This window comes from Biomphalaria glabrata, chromosome 4 (assembly GCF_947242115.1).
Source record: "Biomphalaria glabrata chromosome 4, xgBioGlab47.1, whole genome shotgun sequence".
Lineage (NCBI taxonomy): Eukaryota > Metazoa > Mollusca > Gastropoda > Planorbidae > Biomphalaria > Biomphalaria glabrata.
In genome coordinates, this window is record NC_074714.1 from 31,353,461 (window position 1) to 31,374,766 (window position 21,306).

At 33.9% G+C, this 21,306-nt stretch overlaps 1 protein-coding gene across 2 annotated transcripts in view; it reads right to left on the reverse strand.

Moving 5' to 3' along the window:
* Positions 1-18,219, reverse strand: part of LOC106064397 (calcineurin-binding protein cabin-1-like) — a 42,609-nt gene extending 24,390 nt beyond the window's left edge. The window contains exons 1-12 of one of the 2 annotated variants that reach the window (XM_056025658.1): positions 17,540-18,219; positions 15,095-15,178; positions 14,325-14,438; positions 12,732-12,875; positions 8,979-9,080; positions 8,272-8,350; positions 6,510-6,639; positions 5,943-5,991; positions 5,193-5,302; positions 4,741-4,807; positions 1,805-4,583; positions 1,310-1,474 (exon numbers count right to left, since the gene is read on the reverse strand). In XM_056025658.1, coding sequence (XP_055881633.1) covers positions 1,310-1,474; positions 1,805-4,583; positions 4,741-4,807; positions 5,193-5,302; positions 5,943-5,991; positions 6,510-6,639; positions 8,272-8,350; positions 8,979-9,080; positions 12,732-12,875; positions 14,325-14,438; positions 15,095-15,178; positions 17,540-17,542 — 3,826 coding nt within the window. In that variant the 5' untranslated portion in view covers positions 17,543-18,219. The remainder of the gene's footprint in view (positions 1-1,309; positions 1,475-1,804; positions 4,584-4,740; positions 4,808-5,192; positions 5,303-5,942; positions 5,992-6,509; positions 6,640-8,271; positions 8,351-8,978; positions 9,081-12,731; positions 12,876-14,324; positions 14,439-15,094; positions 15,179-17,539) is intronic. The other variant, XM_056025659.1, reaches the window with a different exon arrangement.
* Positions 18,220-21,306: the final 3,087 nt, after the last annotated feature.

Consider the following 21,306-nt stretch of genomic DNA (forward strand, 5'->3'; position numbering starts at 1 on the left):
ACAACCGTTTGCATAAATGTGCCTCAAGTGTTTGAGTGTTTAATAGTTAATAGTTGTAAAATTAGATTTTTCGCTTTCAGAAAAGAAAAAAGTAGAAGTTGCATCAGAACTTTGAATGGTCTAAAATATTGTTATGTCGGATTTTCACTATCTTTTCTAGTTTACAAGATCTAAATGGGACGGACAGGCAGAAGGACAGACATTTCACACAAAACTAATAGCGTCTTTTCCCCTTTCGGTGGCCGCTAAAAAAACTATTGTACTTCAACATTAACATTGAGACAAGTTTCACTAATTCTTTTCTATAATCATTAAACACGTATCCTGCGAGAAGACCCCTGTCAATCAGGTGCCCTGAGTAGCTGCCTAATTTGCCTATACCTAAGGTCAGTCCTATGCCAATAATTTTATACTGTATAAATAAATGTCAAAGCCAATCAATTGAAATTCAATGCAGCTTTCTGTAAACTTTCCCGTTATGAGTTTATGGTTGGGATATTGTTTTTTATTTTATTAAAAGCCTGTTTTTCTCAGTTTTTCTCAGTCAAAGCACGGGCTCCTTCAGTTGTCACCCTTGCCATATTGTACAAGCCAACCCAATTCTTTCAACACAGTTCTTCATAGCATTAAATAAATACTGGCCTGGGCTTTTGTCTTTGACTGAATGTTTCGAAATATTGCCATTTAAAATAATCTTCGTTTACTTTATACTTTTTAGAATGACGTTTAGAGACAATGTTTCTTTAGCCTTTTCATCAAAAATCAAATGTTTTAATAATTTCTATAGATATTTACAATCACTTATTTTTAATATATTTGCATTTTTATATGTGTAATGTGTGAGCATACCTAAATTCTTTAGAAGCACTCCGGTGGGCCGCATGCGGCTTGCGGACCGTAATTTGCCCACCCCTGTACTAGATGGATTCTTGAGACTCTATGCTTAATCTAAATGATGAAAAACTTTCAGAGCCTCTGCAAACTTGACAATTTAACTTAGCTAGATTAAGTGATATCCTAATAGTTTATAAAATATTGAATCTGCACCATCAACTTGCTGTTTGGTCAAAATTCACCTTACAATTAACATTTTATTACGACAAGCAACAATGCCTTTTTCTTTTTGTTTTGTCTGATTGTAGAGGTAGCAAGGATCTTGTTACATGTATATATTAAGTAGTTTGATTAAAACTCCACAAACTTGCTTTTAAAGCTTTTTTTTTTATACACACTGTAACAACAAAATATTAGAATGTTTAAAATAGCATATGTTGCATAGCAGAGGTATGATTTGGTCTAGATCTACTACCTCTTTGTACTGGTGTAGAACTAGCACTGTCATTAGTATTGGTCTTCCTATGGGAGACAGACTGGCTAGATGTTGACCTGGAGCTACTGATGACAGGAACTGATGGATTGGATTCCATCATGACCTGGAAAAGTAAACCTTTCTTTTGATAGCTGTGGTCTCCAGCTGAAACAAAAAAATTAATTTAAATAATTTCAACAAATCAAAAGGAATGCTTTAGAATTTGTTGGTTTTGTGTATAAATACAAAAATATGTATATAAAAGATTATCTATCTTTACTTTAAAAAACAAAAAAGTCCTTAATGTGCATATATATATATTTATTATATATATATACATATATATAATATTGACTTAAACAGGATGTGTATATTGATGGTTTTAATTATTTCACAAGTCTATGACAAATATTTGGCCCATATTTCTCATTTACAAAAAAAGTTATTAATAATTGAACACTATTTACTGAAGCAAATCTTTTGTTGAAAACTTACCTTGATAAGAAACAATGTTTGATGTTGGTGATGGAGGTGTTTGAGAGATTCTTGCAAGACTCTGAAGCTGCGCAGAAGCAAGTTGAGGATATCTTGATTCCGACTGGCTATTGGATGGTGACTTTGGTGAATGTTGATGGTACTGGCTAGTGTTCCCAGCAGTGGAAGTTACAGCTGAACTTTTGTAGCCATCATGATACAAAGACATATTTGCTGATGTCCTAAAACTTTCAAAATGTGCAGCTGCATCTTTCAGATGTTTTGAGGGGTTTAACAAAGGATGAAATAGTGGACTGCTGAAAGAAAACTGTTGATTTGGGGATGTCATCCCAGGTACAAGGTTAGGCGACGTCATGCCTTGTAAATGGGTTGGCGACGTCATGCCTTGTAAATGGGTTGGCGACGTCATGCCTTGTAAATGGGTTGGCGACGTCATGCCTTGTAAATGGGTTGGCGAAGTCATGCCATGTAAATGGGATGGCGATGTCATGCCAGGCACATGACCAGGAGATGAATAATGTATGCCTGAAATATTGTCAAAATATGCATGGGGGTAAGGTGGAAATACTGATCGTGGATACATTCGCTGGGGGGAAGTAGCTGATGGGCTTAACATAGATTGTCCAAAAGGCCACTGGAAGGCCTGAGATGCCCATGGGGAAACAACAGAGGGTGACAGAGGTAACTGAGGTGTCTGCCAACTTGATTTTTGAGAAGGGGGATATTCTCTAGGGGAGTGATACATAGAATGAGATTTGAAGTTGGGACGTTTGCTAGAAAGCTTCTTTCTGGTCCACTCAGAGACGCCAGTGCTTTGGCTATCTTGGAAAGACTTTAAGAGAATTTCAGATTCTAGAGCTGTTAGCATATTCAGGTGATGTGATGGGAGAGAAAGAGAAGCAGATGGCCTTGTATTAGTCAAAACATCACCTTGTAATGGAGCTTGTGAACTGACTTTGTTTGTCTGTGATATGTCTGTTTGATTCTCATGAATTGCTTCAACTGAGGTTATTGTGCTTAAGGAATCTACCCCTATTCTTGGTTCAACAGGTGTTTTCTTGTTGGTGAAATCCAATGGCATTCTTTCATAGTTTTCTTCACTGGGTTGATCACTTTTGTTTGGTGATTTTGAGCCTTTACTCTGGATACTTTTTGTAAGAGAACAGCCCAGAGATTTGTCAGCTACCACGGCTTCAGTATGTTTGAGTGTAGACAAGACATTGTGATAAGCTGAAGCTGACTTTGGATAGGTCACACTGTCTGGGGACAATAAGCTGGTGGTAATAGGAGAGTGTGCTAGGTCTGTTGGGTAGATTTTCAGTTTGACAGAGGACAACATAAATGATGGGCTTTTGTCTGCAGCTAATGTTTCACATTGACTTATATCACATCTTTTTGGTGTGTCTACATCTGTTCTTTTATTGCATTGGGTAAAAGTATCAATCTGGGATGATTCAACTAAACTTGTATTTAGTGCTAGATCTGCATCCACATCTTTCTTAGTATTTGATTGCCTGGAAGTTTCTAAAGGCAATGTTTCAACTAGACTTATGTCTAGGTGTTTTTCTTCATCATTGCTAGACATTAAATTTCTTTGACTTGAAATGTCCAATGGTAAATTGGCTGACCCTGCATCCACTGGTGAAACATCTGGTTTATATATGGGTGTGCTGCATAGCTGAGAAAGGTTGAGTGAATCGCAAGAAATGTTGATTGGTTGATCTGAAACCAGTAAATTATCTTTGTTTGCTGGAAAGTCAACTGACTTTGATGATTGATCACTTGCAATGTGTGCTAAAGTTTGAGATGTTTTAATGTCATTAGTAGAAACTTTTTGAAATGCTTCAAACACATTAGGGGCAGACACTTGAGAATGTTTAAGAGTTATATTATCTTGCACTATGTTTGCCATTTGTTCTGCAGGGGATATTTCATTATTATGATTTTGTATCAGACAAATGTTTCCAGTGACTGATGCTTCAGGAGGCACTGGTGAGTGAATTATGTTTGCTACAGGAAGGAAGGTTTTTGTTGGTGATGACACTAAACAAGAATCTCCAGATGTTTTAGGAACAAGCTCTTGGATTTCCAGGTCAGTTTGCTGAATGTCAAAAAGTTCTTTAACATTAGAATTGACTGTAGTATTTTTCAGGGTCAGCTCCAAGTCCTGGACGGTCTGTGTACTTCTTTTTGACCTGTCCACATCAGTAACTAACTTGTCACTATTTTGTACCTCAAACTCCATATCTATAACTGATGCCAAGACATTCTCTAATGATTTCATGTCAGCGGTATCAGTTGTCTCAACAATATCATCATCTTTGAGTAAAAGTTCTGGTTTGAATTCATTCCTAGAAATGTCCGTAAGATTCAAAGCTTCAATGTCCACATCCCTAAGTAGTGGCATTTCAAATGTTTCAGTCACATCCATAGAGTCCAAGTCTTTTAGGCCACAGTCTCTAACAGCTGTCACATCTAGTCTGGTCTTTTTGATAACACCTGGGCTATGCATATTTTCATCTCCCTGTAATCGCTTTAATAAAGCTGTTTCTTTAGTGCTCTTTACAGAGTTAATAATAGCTAAAGGCTCAACAGCTTTTAAAGGAGGAGTTGACTTGTCTGAAAGAGATGACTGTTGAGAGGTTTTGTTGGAAACTTGGTCCACAGAATCTTTTTTATTTGTTTCAGTAGACAAGTTGTTCTCCTCATCGTACTGACGGAAAAAGACAGACTGATCCAGAAAAAAGTAATCTCTAAGATCCACTTCCAAAGCAAGACTCTAGCAATACAAAATATAAAATGATGTTAGCATAATCTTTACAACATAAACAAAACAATGGGCAATGATAAAACATCTTCGAAGTAACTCCTTTGTAGTTCTGTAATAATAATGACTTGGCTAGCAAAACAAGTTCATTGTGAAAAGCAAAACTTACTTTTGGTGGCACACTTGTGGTGACAAAGTCATACAGTGCAATCAGCTGTTCACCTACATTCTTCCAACTTGAAAAACACAAATGTACTAATAGAATTGTATACGTTTAAAATATCTTGACTGTTTTTACTTTAACTTTTAAACTGATATCTAAGCCTTTTACAACAAAAATGAACAGATTTCACTAATGTGTAACTCAATGATTTCAATAATGTTTATTGCAATGATTTCACTTATGTTTATCTCAATGATTTCACTAATGCATATCTCAATGATTTCACTAATGTTTATCTCAATGATTTCACTAATGAGTATCTCAATGATTTAACTAATGTTTATCTCAATGATTTCACTAATGTTTATCTCAATGATTTCACTAATGAGTATCTCAATGATTTCATAAATGTGTATCTTAATGATTTCACTAATGTGTATCTCAATGATTTCACTTACTTAAAGGGAGTTAATGGATTGAGAAATGTTACAGATTTCATTTCTTTTTCTTTCTCCTCAGCAGCAAGCTGTCTTCTACAGCTTCGTATTTTCAATGCTTCTTCAATATACTGTCAAAATGTTGAGAAACCAACTTAAAGTGATCACATTTTAGCAAAGGTACACATTAAAAATCATGTATAAAAAGTAATATATTAACTCTAATAGCAGCACTAGGGTACAATATTTAGTGAAAGAAGATGGTCAAGAAAATATGCTAAAACATAGATAAGCTCCGTCGAGGACTTAATTCTTGGATCTACATTGGTGATATGGGTACCAAGTTAACATATGACTTGACTATTAGGGCTCATATCTGGACCTGTATCATCAACCAGGGTGAAGTTACCTGCCTTTACATTCCTTCACAAACAAAAATATGTCAGGTTCAATTGAAAGCAATCATAATAGATGGCCTGAACACTGACCTGCAACCTGTCATAGGTCTGTGGCAACAAGCTATTGATCTCCACTGACCACAGGTTGCAGCGTCATAGGTCAGTGTTGAGGCCTTCTATAACCAATGGTCTTAGTTCTACATATATTAAAACCCAAGAACTTCATATTTCCTACATCTTGACACAACAACATACCTCTACAACATTCTGTGCATGGAATATTTTACAAAATACAGTTGATCTCAAAATGGAATTATTTTTAGAAAACTTTCCATGTGAATAAGCTAAAAAGTTTTTTTTGTTTTCTATTTACCTCTTGTTTTTCTTCTTTCTCCACTTGTGTTGTATTGATACTTGGAGCACTGAAAACAAAAACAAATATCTAGCTCTATACTTTAAACTGATGTTGGCCATTTTGTGTTTGAGTGCCTGGAGTTCAAACTCATTCCAAGACTGGTGTTTTATATTAGATTATTCCCAAGTTCACTTAGATATTTGGCATCTGTTTGACAATAAAAGACACCAGAACAAGGGAACTTGACTTCTAAATCTCAACTGACCTATATGTATTGAATAGAACTTTTTGTTTGTTGTCTAAATTTCAGATAAAACTGATACACAATATTTTTAATACCTTTAGGAAATCAACATCTGACTAAAACAAAAACAGGAGAAAAGAAAGAGACAAATAAAATGGTTACATGACTTCATGCACCATTCCATTCATTCCAATTAGAAATATCCAAGACTTTTGTGGTAATGTTAATGTAATATCTCTACATTAGCTACACTCCAGTAATTATCATTGAGCGTAGTTTCAAAAGTCTAAATTAGCTACACACCAGTATGTATTATTGAGTACAGGTTACAATGGACTTACCAATAGAGAAATAATTCCTTAGTAAATTTTTCTAGGGAGGGTTGTTCCTGGTAGATTTCTTTTCTCAAGGCTAAACCTTTAGAGTAACCGCAGTCTTTCTCCAGTGCTAGGCTAATATTTTGTAAACATACTGTGAATTGAACAAAGCAAATTAAAAAAAAAAATAGGTCTTGAATAAATCAATAATGTTGAAAAATTGACAGATTTATTGTTCTTTATATACAATTACTTTTTTGTTATAATGTTTTTTCGGAAGTAGAAAACATTTTCTAATATTTTTAAGCACCATTTTTTTTTCAATTCATATCCACAGTTGATTTTTAGCGGCCCCCGAAAGGGGAAAAGATGTTATTAGTTTTGTGTGGCCTGTCTGTCCGTCTGTCCCATTTAGATCTCAGAAACTAGAAGAGAAAATGAAAATCGGACATCATGGTATTTTAGATCATTCAAAGTTCTGATGCAACAATGGCTACTTTTTTCTTTTTCGAAAGTGAACCATTTAATTTTTAAAATTATATATGCAAGCAGATTTTTCAAAAAATTACACCACTTTTCAGTGAAAAACTTTAGGGGAGGTAACTTTTTTTAAAAAGGTCATGGACTTCTTCATTAATAACTCAAGCTTCATTAATAGATTTGCGCATTGGTACAAAAAAATTGCATCTAATGTCACAATGGTAAAAGTGTCAATGGATCATTATAAAATATATTTTCCATTTATTAACTAACTCATTGAATAAAATACTGATTCAAATGTTTTTAAAAAAGAATTTTGATACAAACTTCTTTTTAGTTATAAGTTTAAAAAATAACGAACTACTTTTATAGCGCACAGTTTTGACATATAGGGGCCTACACTTGACAGTCTAAATAAGACTAAATGGAGCCCAGATCTAGATATATTTATAATATATATATTATAAATGTTTTGATAATTTGAACAAAATTTTAATTATTGAGGCAATAACTTATCTTCTGACAGCTTAGGGGTGCAGATTTATTTATTATGTAAACAATAGTATCTCATTTAGAAATGAATCGGATACGAACAGCATACTACACCATTACCCAGTAACAAAAGGCCTACTATTCATGATCATAATAACATTGGCTTAGGTCTAGTAATTGTAAGATTAAACGTGTAAATTCATACAAGTTCTAGGCTAGATCTAGACGATTCTATATCAAGATTCCATATCTAGTTCTAGATCTAGATCTAGACTTAGATCTAGTTCTAGACCTAGACTTAGATCTTGAATCTAGATTTAGATCTTAAACTAGGTCTAGATCTAGCTAGATCTATGTCTAATTTGTATGACAATGACAATGGAGATATTAATTTTTATTTCCGAGGAGAAAGTCTTAATGTTAAGTCATTTGCACACAATTGTAGCTTAAAGAAGATCAAGAATTTTTTTTTTCGTGTTGCCAATTTATCTAATTTTGTTAGAAGAATAAATCTTTTTTAGTTGCTCTTTATTATATGTAATATGTTATTAATTTTGAATGTATGGATAAGGTTAATAATTATTATTTTAAAAAATATAAGCGTACGCTAAATGAATATATGGAGATGCTGTGGCTGAGGGGTAAAGAACTTGGAACCGGAAGTCCGTGTTCGAATTCTGGTGAAGACTCTAGGGAGACCACTTCAGGGGCCAATTTTGAGTTTGTGTTTCCACACAAACTGTCTTTGTAACCTTGTTTAATTAAAGTCTTACAATGGTAATAATTGAATTACTGAAGCTGCAAGAACACATACATAAATAATCTCCCAAAGCATAGGTCACAGTGATAGCATTGTCTAGACTTGGCCAATGATGTGAGTTACACTGCAGAGCCTGTAGGAGAAACACAATCATTCAGATTCAAAACTATAGAAACCATTCACCTGTTAATATTGCCTTTAGAAAGAAATATTTTCAAAAAATAATGAAACAAACTGCTACTGTTATTGATATAACTATTTCTAAAAATATGTGAACCATTTATAGAGAAGTTACAAATAAATACACATTTTCAAGGCTCATTCTTGAGAACATTTGGTCATTACTTTGTTGGGTCAGTTATTGAAAGATGGCTCCAAGCATTTCTATTTGTCAGAATTGCCTCAAACTTTTCAATAATCATTCAAAGATTATTATATCCTAGCTCAAACCTGCAGAATGCCAAGGATGACAGTGGGCAAGGTTTGAACTCATGACCATGGCAGAAAGTCTGAAATGCATACTACAAGGCCAGGCAGAGAACAGTCAGTAACTAGGAGCATTAACTTATCAAATTCAATTTTTTGCTTCAGTTTTTAGTCACCTAATCTAACTAGACCAGTCTAAAATATGCAGTGTTTACACAAGAAATTTATGTTCTGATCTGGTAATTTATATTGTTTTTTTTTTTAATGTAAAACTATTTTTTTTAAAGTAAAATATGAGACAAATGTCTACTAAATGTCTAAATGTCTATGATCACCTGCTGAAAACAAATCTTAGCTAGTGGATAATTCTCTAGTTTCCTAGCAACTTGTCCCATCTGAAACCAGACTGTGACTTCTGTGGAGTCAATTTGAACAGCCTGGCAAGAAAAACAAATTGAATTGAGATGTTTAAAATGTACTTATAAAAAAGTCATCACTTTAATTGAGGTATATGTCAATGTAAAAATACATCATTAGTTCAAGTGATCTTTCTTGATATGTAAAGATACATAGTTTGTTGTATAGTTAGAACTTAATATAACAATAACCTTAAAATAAACAAAGCTTGTGAGATTGAGATTCTGGCAAAGTTATAAATGAGACATTTCAAAATGATGACAGTATTAAAATGAGCAACAAAGAAAACACTTTTTTATGTCAAGGAATACTACTATTATAATGATTAATATGAATAGACATCAAAGTAGTTTTAGTCACAAGAAAGGTAAAAAAAATAAAAAAATAATTAGTGGGTGGCAAATGTAATACAATAGTTATGTATTTGTGTCACTTCATTTTTTTCCCAAAACCAGTTCCTTTTTTTGGTAATACACAAAAATACTTAAAATGGAAATGTTGCAATAAGAATATTTCTAATACAGACCTGCCTACCAAAAAAAGTCCAAATGCGTAAAGCTGATGGTCAAAATGCGTATTTTGGCACCAGAATGCGTAACACTTACCTGATCTACTATTTTGTCATATATATAATATATATATATATATATATATATATATATATATATATATCAGGGTTAGTAGCACTTTTCCATGACAAAATTTTAGGAGGTTTTTAAAGGATGAAATGTATGATGTGTGTGTGTGTGTGTGTGTCCTATCCATTTGTGTGATACATAGTAAAACATACACAAAACTAATAAATATCTTGCCAATATGTCACAGAAACAATGTTATCAGCTTTGGTGTGTCCACAGAAAATGTAATGAAAGTTATCTTTTAATCAAGTAACAACTTGACTGTCATCCCAAAACCTCAAACAACCATTTTTTTTTCAAAGATTTATTTAAAAACATTACAAATGGTTGCTTTTCCATTTTTTAAAATAAGAAACATTCTTAGAGATGCCTTCATAATGTGTATTCTCTGTGATGGAAATGTACATTATTAGTTCCTATGTGTATCTTATAGATACTAGAGTCATGGTGTGCATTTGAGGTAATGTTTTATTCTTTTATTAGCATTTATTCTTTTATCAGCTAACTTAAATCCTTCTCATAAACAGAGCCAGTAATATATAGGGCAATATAGGCCTATTTGAATGTTTAGTTGACATTTGCTTACTAAAAAATGGCTTTTGGATTTGGGGGGGGGGGGGGGGGAATTAGACCTATTCGCGTTTTTTTCCCTAGCAGAATCTTTTTCAACCATATAGTTTCCCTGGCTTTTACGAGTGAAATAATTTTTATGGACTTTTCACAGCTGCATGCGAAATATTTTCGTTAAATCTACAGTGGATCTAGACTCTACAGTATATCTAGACTCTTGATCTAAGTCACTAAAATGCGCAAATTTTTTCAAGGCTGTGAGAGAATTATCTTCACTGAATTTACAGTAGATCTAGACTCTAGATCTAAGTCACTAAACTTCGCGGACTTTTCAGGGCTGTGAGAGAAATATCTTCGCTATATATATTCTAGTGATTTAGCATAAATCTATAGAGTCTAGATCAAAGTCGAGAAAATTCACGGACTTTTCACTGCTGTGTGAATATTATCTTCACTAAATTTACAGAAGATCTAGACTCTAAAGCTAATTCGCTAAAATTCGCGGACTTTAACTCTAAGTCACTAAATTTTGCGGACTTTTCACGGCTGTGTGAGAATTATCTTCACTAGATTCTAGTGATTTCAAGTAAATCTAGAGTCTAGACATAAGTCACTAAAATTCGCGGACTTTTCGCGGCAGTACGCGAATTATCTTCACTGGATATACTGTAGATCTAGAGTCTAGATCTCACTTAATTTGCGGGATTTTCACTTCTTTGTGCTAATTATCTTCACTAGATTCTAAGTGATTTAGCGTAAATCTAGAATCTAGCGTATTTCTAGAGTAATCTAGACATTAGATGTATCGAGATCATTAAATTGACTAAAATTCACTGATTTTTCATGTTAGGTGCGAATTATCTTCACTAGATCTAACTTAGATCTAAATCTAAATCTAGATACTATTACTAGATACTAGCTAGATCTAGAAGATTTACCGACTTTCCACACGAAGTCACTCTTACACTTACAAGAAGATTTTAGGTGAGGGAGGGCCCGGAGGGGTGAAGCCTACACATTAGTCTGGTAATTGATCTAATTATAGACAATAGTCACTACAGACTAGATCTAGCGCGTCTTTAGTGGTAACAATAAATGGAAACAAACATTTCTACGCTGACTTCAGAGAAATACTGCCAGGTGAAATGCTTGCTTGAACCAAGGCCATCTTCAATCACGAGGTCGCGCTTCACAAGTGGGTGAATGCGGTGTAGAAGCGTCACTGGTCAGCTCATTAACACAGTCAGCCCGTAAGGTCATGCGATCAGAATGCCTAGTTATGCTGTTTTTTCCCCCCCGCATTTTTAGCAAGAAATAAGCAAAATTATATTTAAAAAAAAATATTGGGTAAAAATTTTAGGAGAGTGGACAAAATTTAAGGAGACTTTCAGCAATTTTTAGGAGAATTTTAGGATTTTAGGAGACTTTTCATTTTTTAGGAGATTTTAGGAGTTTTTAGGAGCGCTACGAACCCTGATATATATATATATACATATATATATATATATAATATTAGATCTAGATGTCATGATTATATCTCTACAATCTAAATCTAGATCAATACGACAATAGAGATGATATCTAGACTAGACCTGGATCTATGTCTATATAATGAATATAATCTACTCTAGATCTGGGCTCAAGAGTGTTACCGATGCCGTGGATCCGCTACAACTACAATCGTAGGTCTACTCCAAACTTTCGTAGGCCTACCTTCATCCTTGATCTATTCTATACTGGACTATACTAAGACTAAGAATCTAGTCTAGATCTAGACTAGATGGTAGTAGATGTTATCGATCTAGATCTAGTCAATCTAAATCATACTACAACTAAATTGGATCTAGATTGTAGAGTAATGTAGAGAATCATGACATAACGTAATGACTAGCTAGATTTATTCCTGTATAGCATAAACAAGTTATCTAGATTCTAGATCTAGACTAGATATCTACAATGTCACTCAATGTGTTTTGAATCGATAGCACTTCGATATTTTTTTTCTATACAAATGAATACAGGAATCAAGGATTCAACATAATTAATTTCTACTAATGAACTTACAAAAAAAAAAGTCACGTTGGTGTATCAGCTAACTGACGGTACCAACCTGGTACCAACCCGCCACTCCCTCACTCTCGCGTTCTTCATTTCTAGACTAAATCTAATAGCTTTTAAGAACCAATCAATGTATAGATCTGAACACAATGTGTTCCCCCACCCCAACAGAACGGCTTAGCGTGACCTCCGTGACCGCTCGTAAGCTAGACAAGAGAGGTGAAAAAAAAGGATACGAAATGCGTAACGCGACGGGTTAAATGCATATTTGCGTACTGACAGTCAGTTTTGGAGATTTTGCATTACGAATACGCATTTTGCTTAGCGGTAGGCAGGTCTGCTAATAGATAGCAGAACATTGGAATCAAAATATTAATAAGCAGCAATGTGATGTTCAGGACTCACCTCAATGTAGGCTGCCATTGCTTCACGAAGCTCATTTCTCTGAAGTAAAATAGATGCCAGATTTTTGTGAATGGAATACAAAAGTTGCAAACCACTGTGGTTTTTATTTTGCAGCTGAGTGTCATCTGCCACTAAACCTGCTGCCTGAAATGTTGTGTACACTTGTAGGTTATTTCCACACTCATATTGTCATTCAATATAAGAAACATTTAGTAGAATGTGTAGCCATGTGTATTAAGTGTAGCATTCAATACTATAGGGTTACATCAGGAAATAGAATAAATAAAATATAATACATACAATTCTCAATTTAAAGAAGAAAAAGGTGGGGTACAATAAAAGACCAGTAATTCTTATAAACTAGAAAAGTAAAAAAGTAAATATTCTTCTAGTCCAGATACAAGTAGAAATAATAATTTAAACATGATGATGGATAATAATACACCAGTGATGCCCAACCTAATGCAACCAAAGGGCCATTTCAATTTCCGACACTCATGTCGCGGGCCACATGACCAAAAAGATACAAAAATGACTTCATTTCTCTACTTAAACTGTGAGTAACATTGTAGCTAGCTTTACAAATAAAATATGTTAGCTTATTATCAATAAAAATAAAAAAAAGATCTGTTCACTTTTCCTGGTAGTTTCTACATTCAGAGTCCCATTTCATAAACACACAAATGTTAAAGGTTATGATACCAATTCACCAGAGAAAAGTGACAGCCCTTAGGTAAAAATACATTTTTCAACTTAATTTTTTTTAATAGTCGATTTTTTTTACACTTTGTGTCAACATTTCAGCGGGCGATATTTAACCCCATCACGGGCCGGATGTGGCCCGCGGGCCGTATTTTGAGCATCACTGTAATACACAAACATTAAATGCATTAAAAGAGAAAGACAATCATAAAGGTTTATCAACATGACGTAGAATTTATAAATAGCCAAGCATTGGAAACTACACAAGAGCCCAACACTAGGAGTTATTGTTTTTTTCAAACTTAAGCTAACAGTTTCATGATAATGTATATTATATGATATATGTATACCAATTAGAGAGATTTAAATTCAATGACAGCATATTGTTATAGAACTTTCAGATAAATTTTAACTACACAGGATAGAGCCTACATTTAAGCAACGATGTTTAACCCAAATGCAAAAAAAGGTAAAGGAACACCACAATGTGAGGGGCAATTTAATTAATTTTAGGTAAAAATAGAGGTGAACAAAGCTTGTAGAGAGTTCTGGGTTCCAATAATACACAGAGACAGTAGTAAAAAGAAGATCTATTAGGAGTCATTGTTTGCAAGTAACTAAATTTGAGTCCACTCTTTTTTCTTAAAATTGGTTAAAATAAAGAAAGCATTTTCTAAATAAGCAGACAAACATTTTTTTGTAAGTTTAGATTATCTCAATGACAAGACAAATTGTAAAAAAAAAAATTGTTTGAAAGCATCATTTACTCTCTTTATAAATTGTAGCTAATGATATGGATAAAATCTGTACTGCATATAATTTGTAGAGATTTAGCTGTATAGAACAGCTGTAAATACTAGATTAAAAACAATATAAACACAGCAGACTTACTTCTTTAAGTAGTGGATGGTCAAAGAGATTTCGCAGTAGCTTCTCAGCATGCAAAATATTTCCTTTGTGTTGATGGGACAGTGCCTTGTTATAGGCAGCAAATGCTTCAGCTTCCTTTAAATGAAAAAAATGTATACAATGGTACACTCGAGATTAGCTTTTTAAAAAATTATTCTAAAATTAATCACCATTGTTAAGCCGATACTACTTTATGGAGCAGAGACCTGGAGAACTACCATCACCACTATGAAAAAAAAAATCCAGGTATTCATCAATACCTGCCTAAGGAAGATTCTTATGATCCGCTGGCCAGACAAGATCTCAAATGAGGAACTGTGGCAAAGAACAAAACAGCAGCCCATTGAAGTAGATATCCTTCAGAGACGCTGGAGATTGATAGGTCACATCCTTCACAGGCCTGCATCCAAAATAACAAGGCAAGCCCTAACCTGGAACCCCCAAGGAAAGAGGAAGAGGGGATGGCCCAGGAATACATGGCGCCGCAATCTGGAAGCAGATGCCAAGCAGATGGGCAAGACGTGGGGACAGTTGGAGAGACTCGCCCAGAACCGAGTTGCCTGGAGGAAGCTGGTTGGTGGCCTATGCCCCAAAAGGGACCACAGGCAGAGATGATGAGATGATAATCGCTTGTAAAATATGTTCTTAATGAATTTTTTTTTATATAAAGAGTAAAATAAAAACTTAAAATGAATATTTTTTAATAAGGAAAAAAAAATATATTGAAGATAGAATAAAAAATAAAACCAGACTTTGGCTTCTTTTGTTTTGGTAAGCTGTGTTTCGATTTGATCATCCTCCAAGTCTGAAGAATCATTCAATGCAGAAATACGTAGCTGGAATTATAAAAAAAATCACATATATGAAAAACAAATCTCCTGAAGTTTAAAACAACAAAACTAAAGACAACTAAGCCATTACTCTTCAATGTCAATAGAAGTTGCACATAAAAAAAATCTGACCAAATACTGATAATTTGGAACTATCAAGAGAGTGGTAACTTTCACTTAGATACAGTGTAAAATATATGAAAAGGCAGGGATAGTATATATCTATTTTTTATTTGCTAACATTACTTAGAAGATTTTAATAAACTCTACAAATTATGTATTTATATACTTTCAGTCCATTACTAAGTCTAACCAGTACATAGCTATATTTCAGGGGTTATCAACCAGGGAGTCAAATGACCATTTGCCATGGGTCGCCTAAGATCATCGAAGAAAAAAAAATTTTTTTGCCTTTGTTTCATCAAAGTTTTTTTTTCCTAATGTGTTGTATCATGCATATAAGTACCGTAGTTTATATACAATTATATTTGTAATGGTACGGGAAAGGGATAATATTCAGATTAAATTATTACTAAACCAATTAGGAAACGATTAACATGCATCAATAGAATTAAATAAAAAGTGGGGGTGACAAATATAGATCTAAGAACACGGACACATTGCCAGAGGATACAGAGAGTACTTTGAATTGAAACATCATATGTTTTTTATTGGTAGTTATTTATTTGTTTTTCTTTTTTTTTAAATATAATAGTCAAAAGTTGCAAGCCACTGTGGTTTTTATTTTGCAGCTGAGTGTCATCTGCAACTAAACCTTCTGCCTGAAATGTTGTGTACACTTGTAGGTTATTTCCACACTCATATAGTCATTCAATATAAGAAACATCAGAAGAATGTGTAGCCATGCGTATTAAGTGTAGCCTTCAGTAATATAAGGTTACATCATGAAATAGAGTTAGCAACATCCAATTGAGAACTGCTGCTATATTCAAACATAAAATATAAGTTACTCTAGTAAATTCTAGTCTAGTATTATAGTAGATCCCTCACTAGATACTAGGCCTGATTAAAGATCTGGATTAGTAGAAAGAGTTTTAGAAGTATGAGAATAATGAGTATGAGTGTTTTAAGTTACACAATTTTTACATTATATTGACATTCATCGTTTAATCAAGAATCTTGATAGTTCTAGGTAGTATATATGGTTTCATAAGAATATTATTGCTGGAAGTGGTAATGGATATAAGCACTCCACTACCTATAAAATGCTTCCAATGACAAATATCTCAAATAGACTATATAGATGTCAAACAGCCCAACTCCTGACCTTCATGTGTGGCTCAGATATTGGGTCCAGGGAAACTGTTATAAATAACAGTAGAAGGGGCAAAGTTTTAGGCAAGTAACTAGTTCCTAAACCAGTAATCTTCAGACAGGAGGGGTTTGTTAGTCTTGAATAAAAGTAAAGGTCATCAGTTTCAATGGCCTATGGGTTATGATGGTGTCATGTGGCCAGCACAACGACCAACCACCTTTACTTATCAGGTACCCATTAGAGCTGGATGGACTCAGAGGCACCCAAAGATCCCGAAATAAAAATCCCAGTCTTCACCAGAATTCGAACCCAGGACCCTCGGTACGGAAACCAATCGCTTTAGAGCTCAGCCACCAAATCTCTTGTTGAATAACTCTGAATTTAAACCTCTACTGCCTTGCAGTTACATCCTTGAAGGCTTCCAGTCAGCCCTGAGGAAAAAGCAGGAGACCGCAACTCTTAGGCAGCTTGCAGCACACAGTGCTATAGAACATGGGATTCCAAACTGTATCGGCCCTTGCCATTCCTTTGGACACATTAGCTGAAAGGAATGGGGGCAACTGGTATATATCAGAGACATCCTTCCAACCATAGCTAATGATAACTCAATACCATTTTTAATGCACCCTATTTGAAAAAAAAAAAAACTAACTACATTTTATTTCTATACTAGAAATGTCTTGCATATTTCTTGTGTATCTAATAATATAAAAGTGCTATGGCACTGTGTCAATTCAACAACGTTTTTATGGGCTTTAAGTAACAGAATACAAAAAAAGTGATTAATATAATATTTAATCAGAAAATAGATCTAGATATACTTTACCAAATAAATTTATTTCTACTTTAACACTTTCAACAGATATTGAGAGTCAAAGATTTTCTTTTTTTTTCAATCATTAAGTCTGGAATCTTGTTAATTTTTAGACTTATGACCTTAAAAATTATTTTTTTTTTGTTTTAGAATAGTTATAGTAGACTAGTCTGACTAGTCATTAAATGTGAGATTGTATTTTTACAAGGAAAAAAAAAAAGGACATATATATATATTATATGTCTTTTGTGATGTCCAACTTATTACTTAAACTTACCATTTTCAGTCTAGAGTCTAGATTGACTAGATCTAGTTGTATTTAATTACTCTAGGTAACTCTTGTTAAACTCAAAGTAACAGCCTCATCAGTCTCAGAGTATGATACTATTAAATTAGATCTCTAGCTAGATCTAGTTAATTCTAGATATCTACTAGATCTATCTAGTTACTAAAGTAAAACTAAATAATTAGTAATTAGTTATTAGATCTGATTCTTGAACATCTTCTAGACTTCTAGATCTAGATCTAGACTTTTGACTAGTATTATAAGTATTCTAGTATTTTATTTGTAGACCAGTCTAGAATCTAGATCTAGCTAGATCAGTGGTAAAACTTTCCATCATGATCAAATGATAATTTTATGATTCTTTCAAATTCAGAGACTAGTCACTGACTAGATCTAGTGCTAGTCTTTATTATTCACTGATACTGAATAACTGATGACCACTGAGTGATGAGTCTTGAGACTTTCGAAGTTTAAGATAAAATCATAAAGTATAAAGAGTAGAGCATGTTTGTGTGGATCTAGATCTATATTAAATTATAATATAGATCTAGAGTTAAGTATTATAGAGTAAAAGTCTATAATCTAGATCTCTCTAGATCAAGATAATCTATTTTGATTTCTAAAAGACTTTAAAATTTAAAAATGTAAACAAAAACATTGTGATTGAAATGGGAATTGTGTTGTTGCTGCCACTGACATATATACATCTATATCTAGTGTGTTTTTTTTTCAGGAAAAATCCATAGATTGATGACACAAAACCCCATGGTTCTTGTTGCCTTTTGGGAGCATGCATTTATCGGAAAGGCCCATCAGCGAAATGGCATATAAAGCGAACACCTCCCCGTAATTTTTATCCATTCTTATTTATTTCAAAAGTAACTGTAGAATTAATAAAATGGTATTACAAAGACTCCATTTTTCTACATTTTCCACATATTCACTTTCGTTTTCCCTCATAAAATAAAGCATAGCTGAAGGTCAAAGTTGTCATGCATGGAAATTTCATTCTCAAAACGTTTCCGGATAAACGAGAATAGGTCCCAACTTAAGGCGATTTTAAAGCACCAATGGACATCGGCCGAAAAAAATCGCATATTATGCTTCTAAATAGATGAGGAAATAGTTAGCTAGAAAAGCTAAGGCTATTCATTCCGTTGAAAAAAAAAAGTATGGGGTGTTCGCTCGAAATGACCTTTTTAACTGAAAACCTATTCAGCGAAACCCCTATTATAAGCTTAAAAAGCCATTAATAATAATTTAGTTACTGATTTAATCTGTTTTTCTTTTTGTCTTATCTATTGTTATTGTTTGTAAACTGAAATATTAAAATAATAGGCCTATTTTTAACCTTAACCCAATGTCTTCGATTTCGAAGATTAACGGATGAGTGCAGTAGCCTACATGTTTCACATGTCTACGCCCAGTTGCGACCAGCATATTTTCTCGCATTTTCTTTCCGTCTAAAACAGGGGTGGGCAACCTTTTGTATCTAGGGCCGCATTGTTTAATATTTGGGAATGGCGGGCCGCATATGTATATACAACTTACAAAGATATTCTAGCTAACTGTGTAGAATGGCTTTTAATTCATATTTACACTGTATCAAATTCACGCTTCCTTTTTTTTTTCACATTCCACGTTAAGGAATTACAATAAGAGTTAGCAATTTTTGAAACTAATTTTACGATTTTTTTTTAAAATTACTTTTGTCTTTTTATATTAAAATATCCCCACAAATATACCGTTGTACCTAATGTGCAGTATTTTTCTTTTTACACTCGTGCATAATGTTCCGGAACTGTGGAACTAGCTTACTAGTTGTTACCCTTGTGACTGCTATCAAATTACAGTCAGTCAAAATCGACCAATAATTATGCTTATTTAGTTTCCACACACAAAAAAAATGCTTGTTCACTGAATGAGACAATATATGTTCCGGAAGTTAAATTTCGGGACGAGCGAAACTTGTTCTTGTGGAGCATCACCAGTGAATGCTGACCATGACCTTCAATGGTGCATACTAAATCAAGAGACCCGAACAAGAGTCTGGCCCCAAAACCCTCTTATAGAACCAAATTATTCGGAGAACTGCCTGATCTGGAAACCACTGCGCGGTTCATCTCAGATATAGGATTACTGATCTGAACCCTCCAACATGTAAAATGAGAACGAAGAAGAAGAAGAAGAACAGATGCATGTGTACCCAAATAGTGTAAACAGCATCAAAGTTTTTTTAAAGTGTGGAAATACAGCTACTGGCATAAGATAAGACTCCCGTGGAAGGAAGTATTGACTGGAGGTTCTCTTTACTTGGAGTTATGTCTTCTGGAGCTGAATCAGCTTCTGCGCTAAATGGTGAGCTGGTGGTATTGAAAGCTGGTTCTTGACGTCTTAAAATTTGCTTTTATAAATTGCAAAATTAAGGAATCTAAATAAATGTTGTACTTTTAATCATTTCACTAGAAATAGTTTCATCTTTCAGCAAAGGAAAATGACAAAACTTGTTTTCTTTTGCTTGCTTGTAGAAATGGGAAAGCCTTGTTTGAAAAGATTTAACATGCATTTACATTTCATTTGCAAAAGGCCCATTGCAATAGCAATTATGAAACACATGAAATCTGTCTTCCACTGTACATTGGAAATATTGGTTACAAAGTCAATGTCCTTCAAGTAACATAACTATTTCTTCCTTGAGATTTTATAGTGTTCTCATTTGACTTGCCTATGCCAAGATAGCGAATACATTGAATTATTAGTTCCTAAATTGGAATAATGTATTTCTACTATTCGTATGTCGATTTTAAGCAGCTTTGTGCAAACTTTCCTGTTTAGAGTTTATGGTTGTGATATTTAAAAAAAAAAAACAAAAACAAAAAAACAATTTTACTCAGTCAAAGATCGAGCTCCATCAGTTGTTACAGTTGCCATCTTGTTCCAAGCCTACCGAACATTCAACACAGTTCTTCGTGGCATTGAATAAATACTGATCAGAGATTGTCTCTTGAATTGAATCTTTACTTTTTATAATGAGACAGTTTCAATAATTTATGTAGATATTTTTAAAAATATATTTGCATTTTTTATATGTATATACTGTGGGCACACATGATTTCTGTAGGTTTCGGCGGGCCGCATAAAACACTTCGGCGGGCCGCATGTGGCCCGCGGGCCGTAATTTGCCCACCCCTGGTCTAAAATGTTTGACTCGCACCTCTCTTTCCAACAGTCATATGCTGGCAGTTACTTTCCTCTATGCCAGTGAGGGAAACGACGCATAATTTGATCTTAACAGCGCTTATGCCTATACGGTTTATACGGGGGGGGGGGGGACCTCTGTTTTGCCGTCCTCCTTTTTTTTTAACTGGCTGGTTAACCTCTTGTTACTAATTAATGATATTAATATGTGTATAGATGTGTCGAAATGGCATTAGTCTCGTACTTGTGGAAAGAATACATCAAAATAGCCGCTTACGGTAACATGCCACAAGAAAGAATGGAGGAATGGTGCACTCAACAAATAAATTACGATATACGAAAATGTAAAGAAGACAAAGAGGCAGAAGAAAGAAAACGTAAAGAAGACAAAGAGGCAGAAGAAAGAAAACGTAAAGAAGACTAAGAGGCAGAAGAAAGAAAAAGAATTAGAGAAGAAAAAAGAAGACAAGAAGAAAAAGAGGCAGAAGAAAGAAAAAGAATTAGAGAATAAAAAAGAAGACAAGAAGACAAAGAGGCAAAAGAGAAGAAACGAAAAGAAG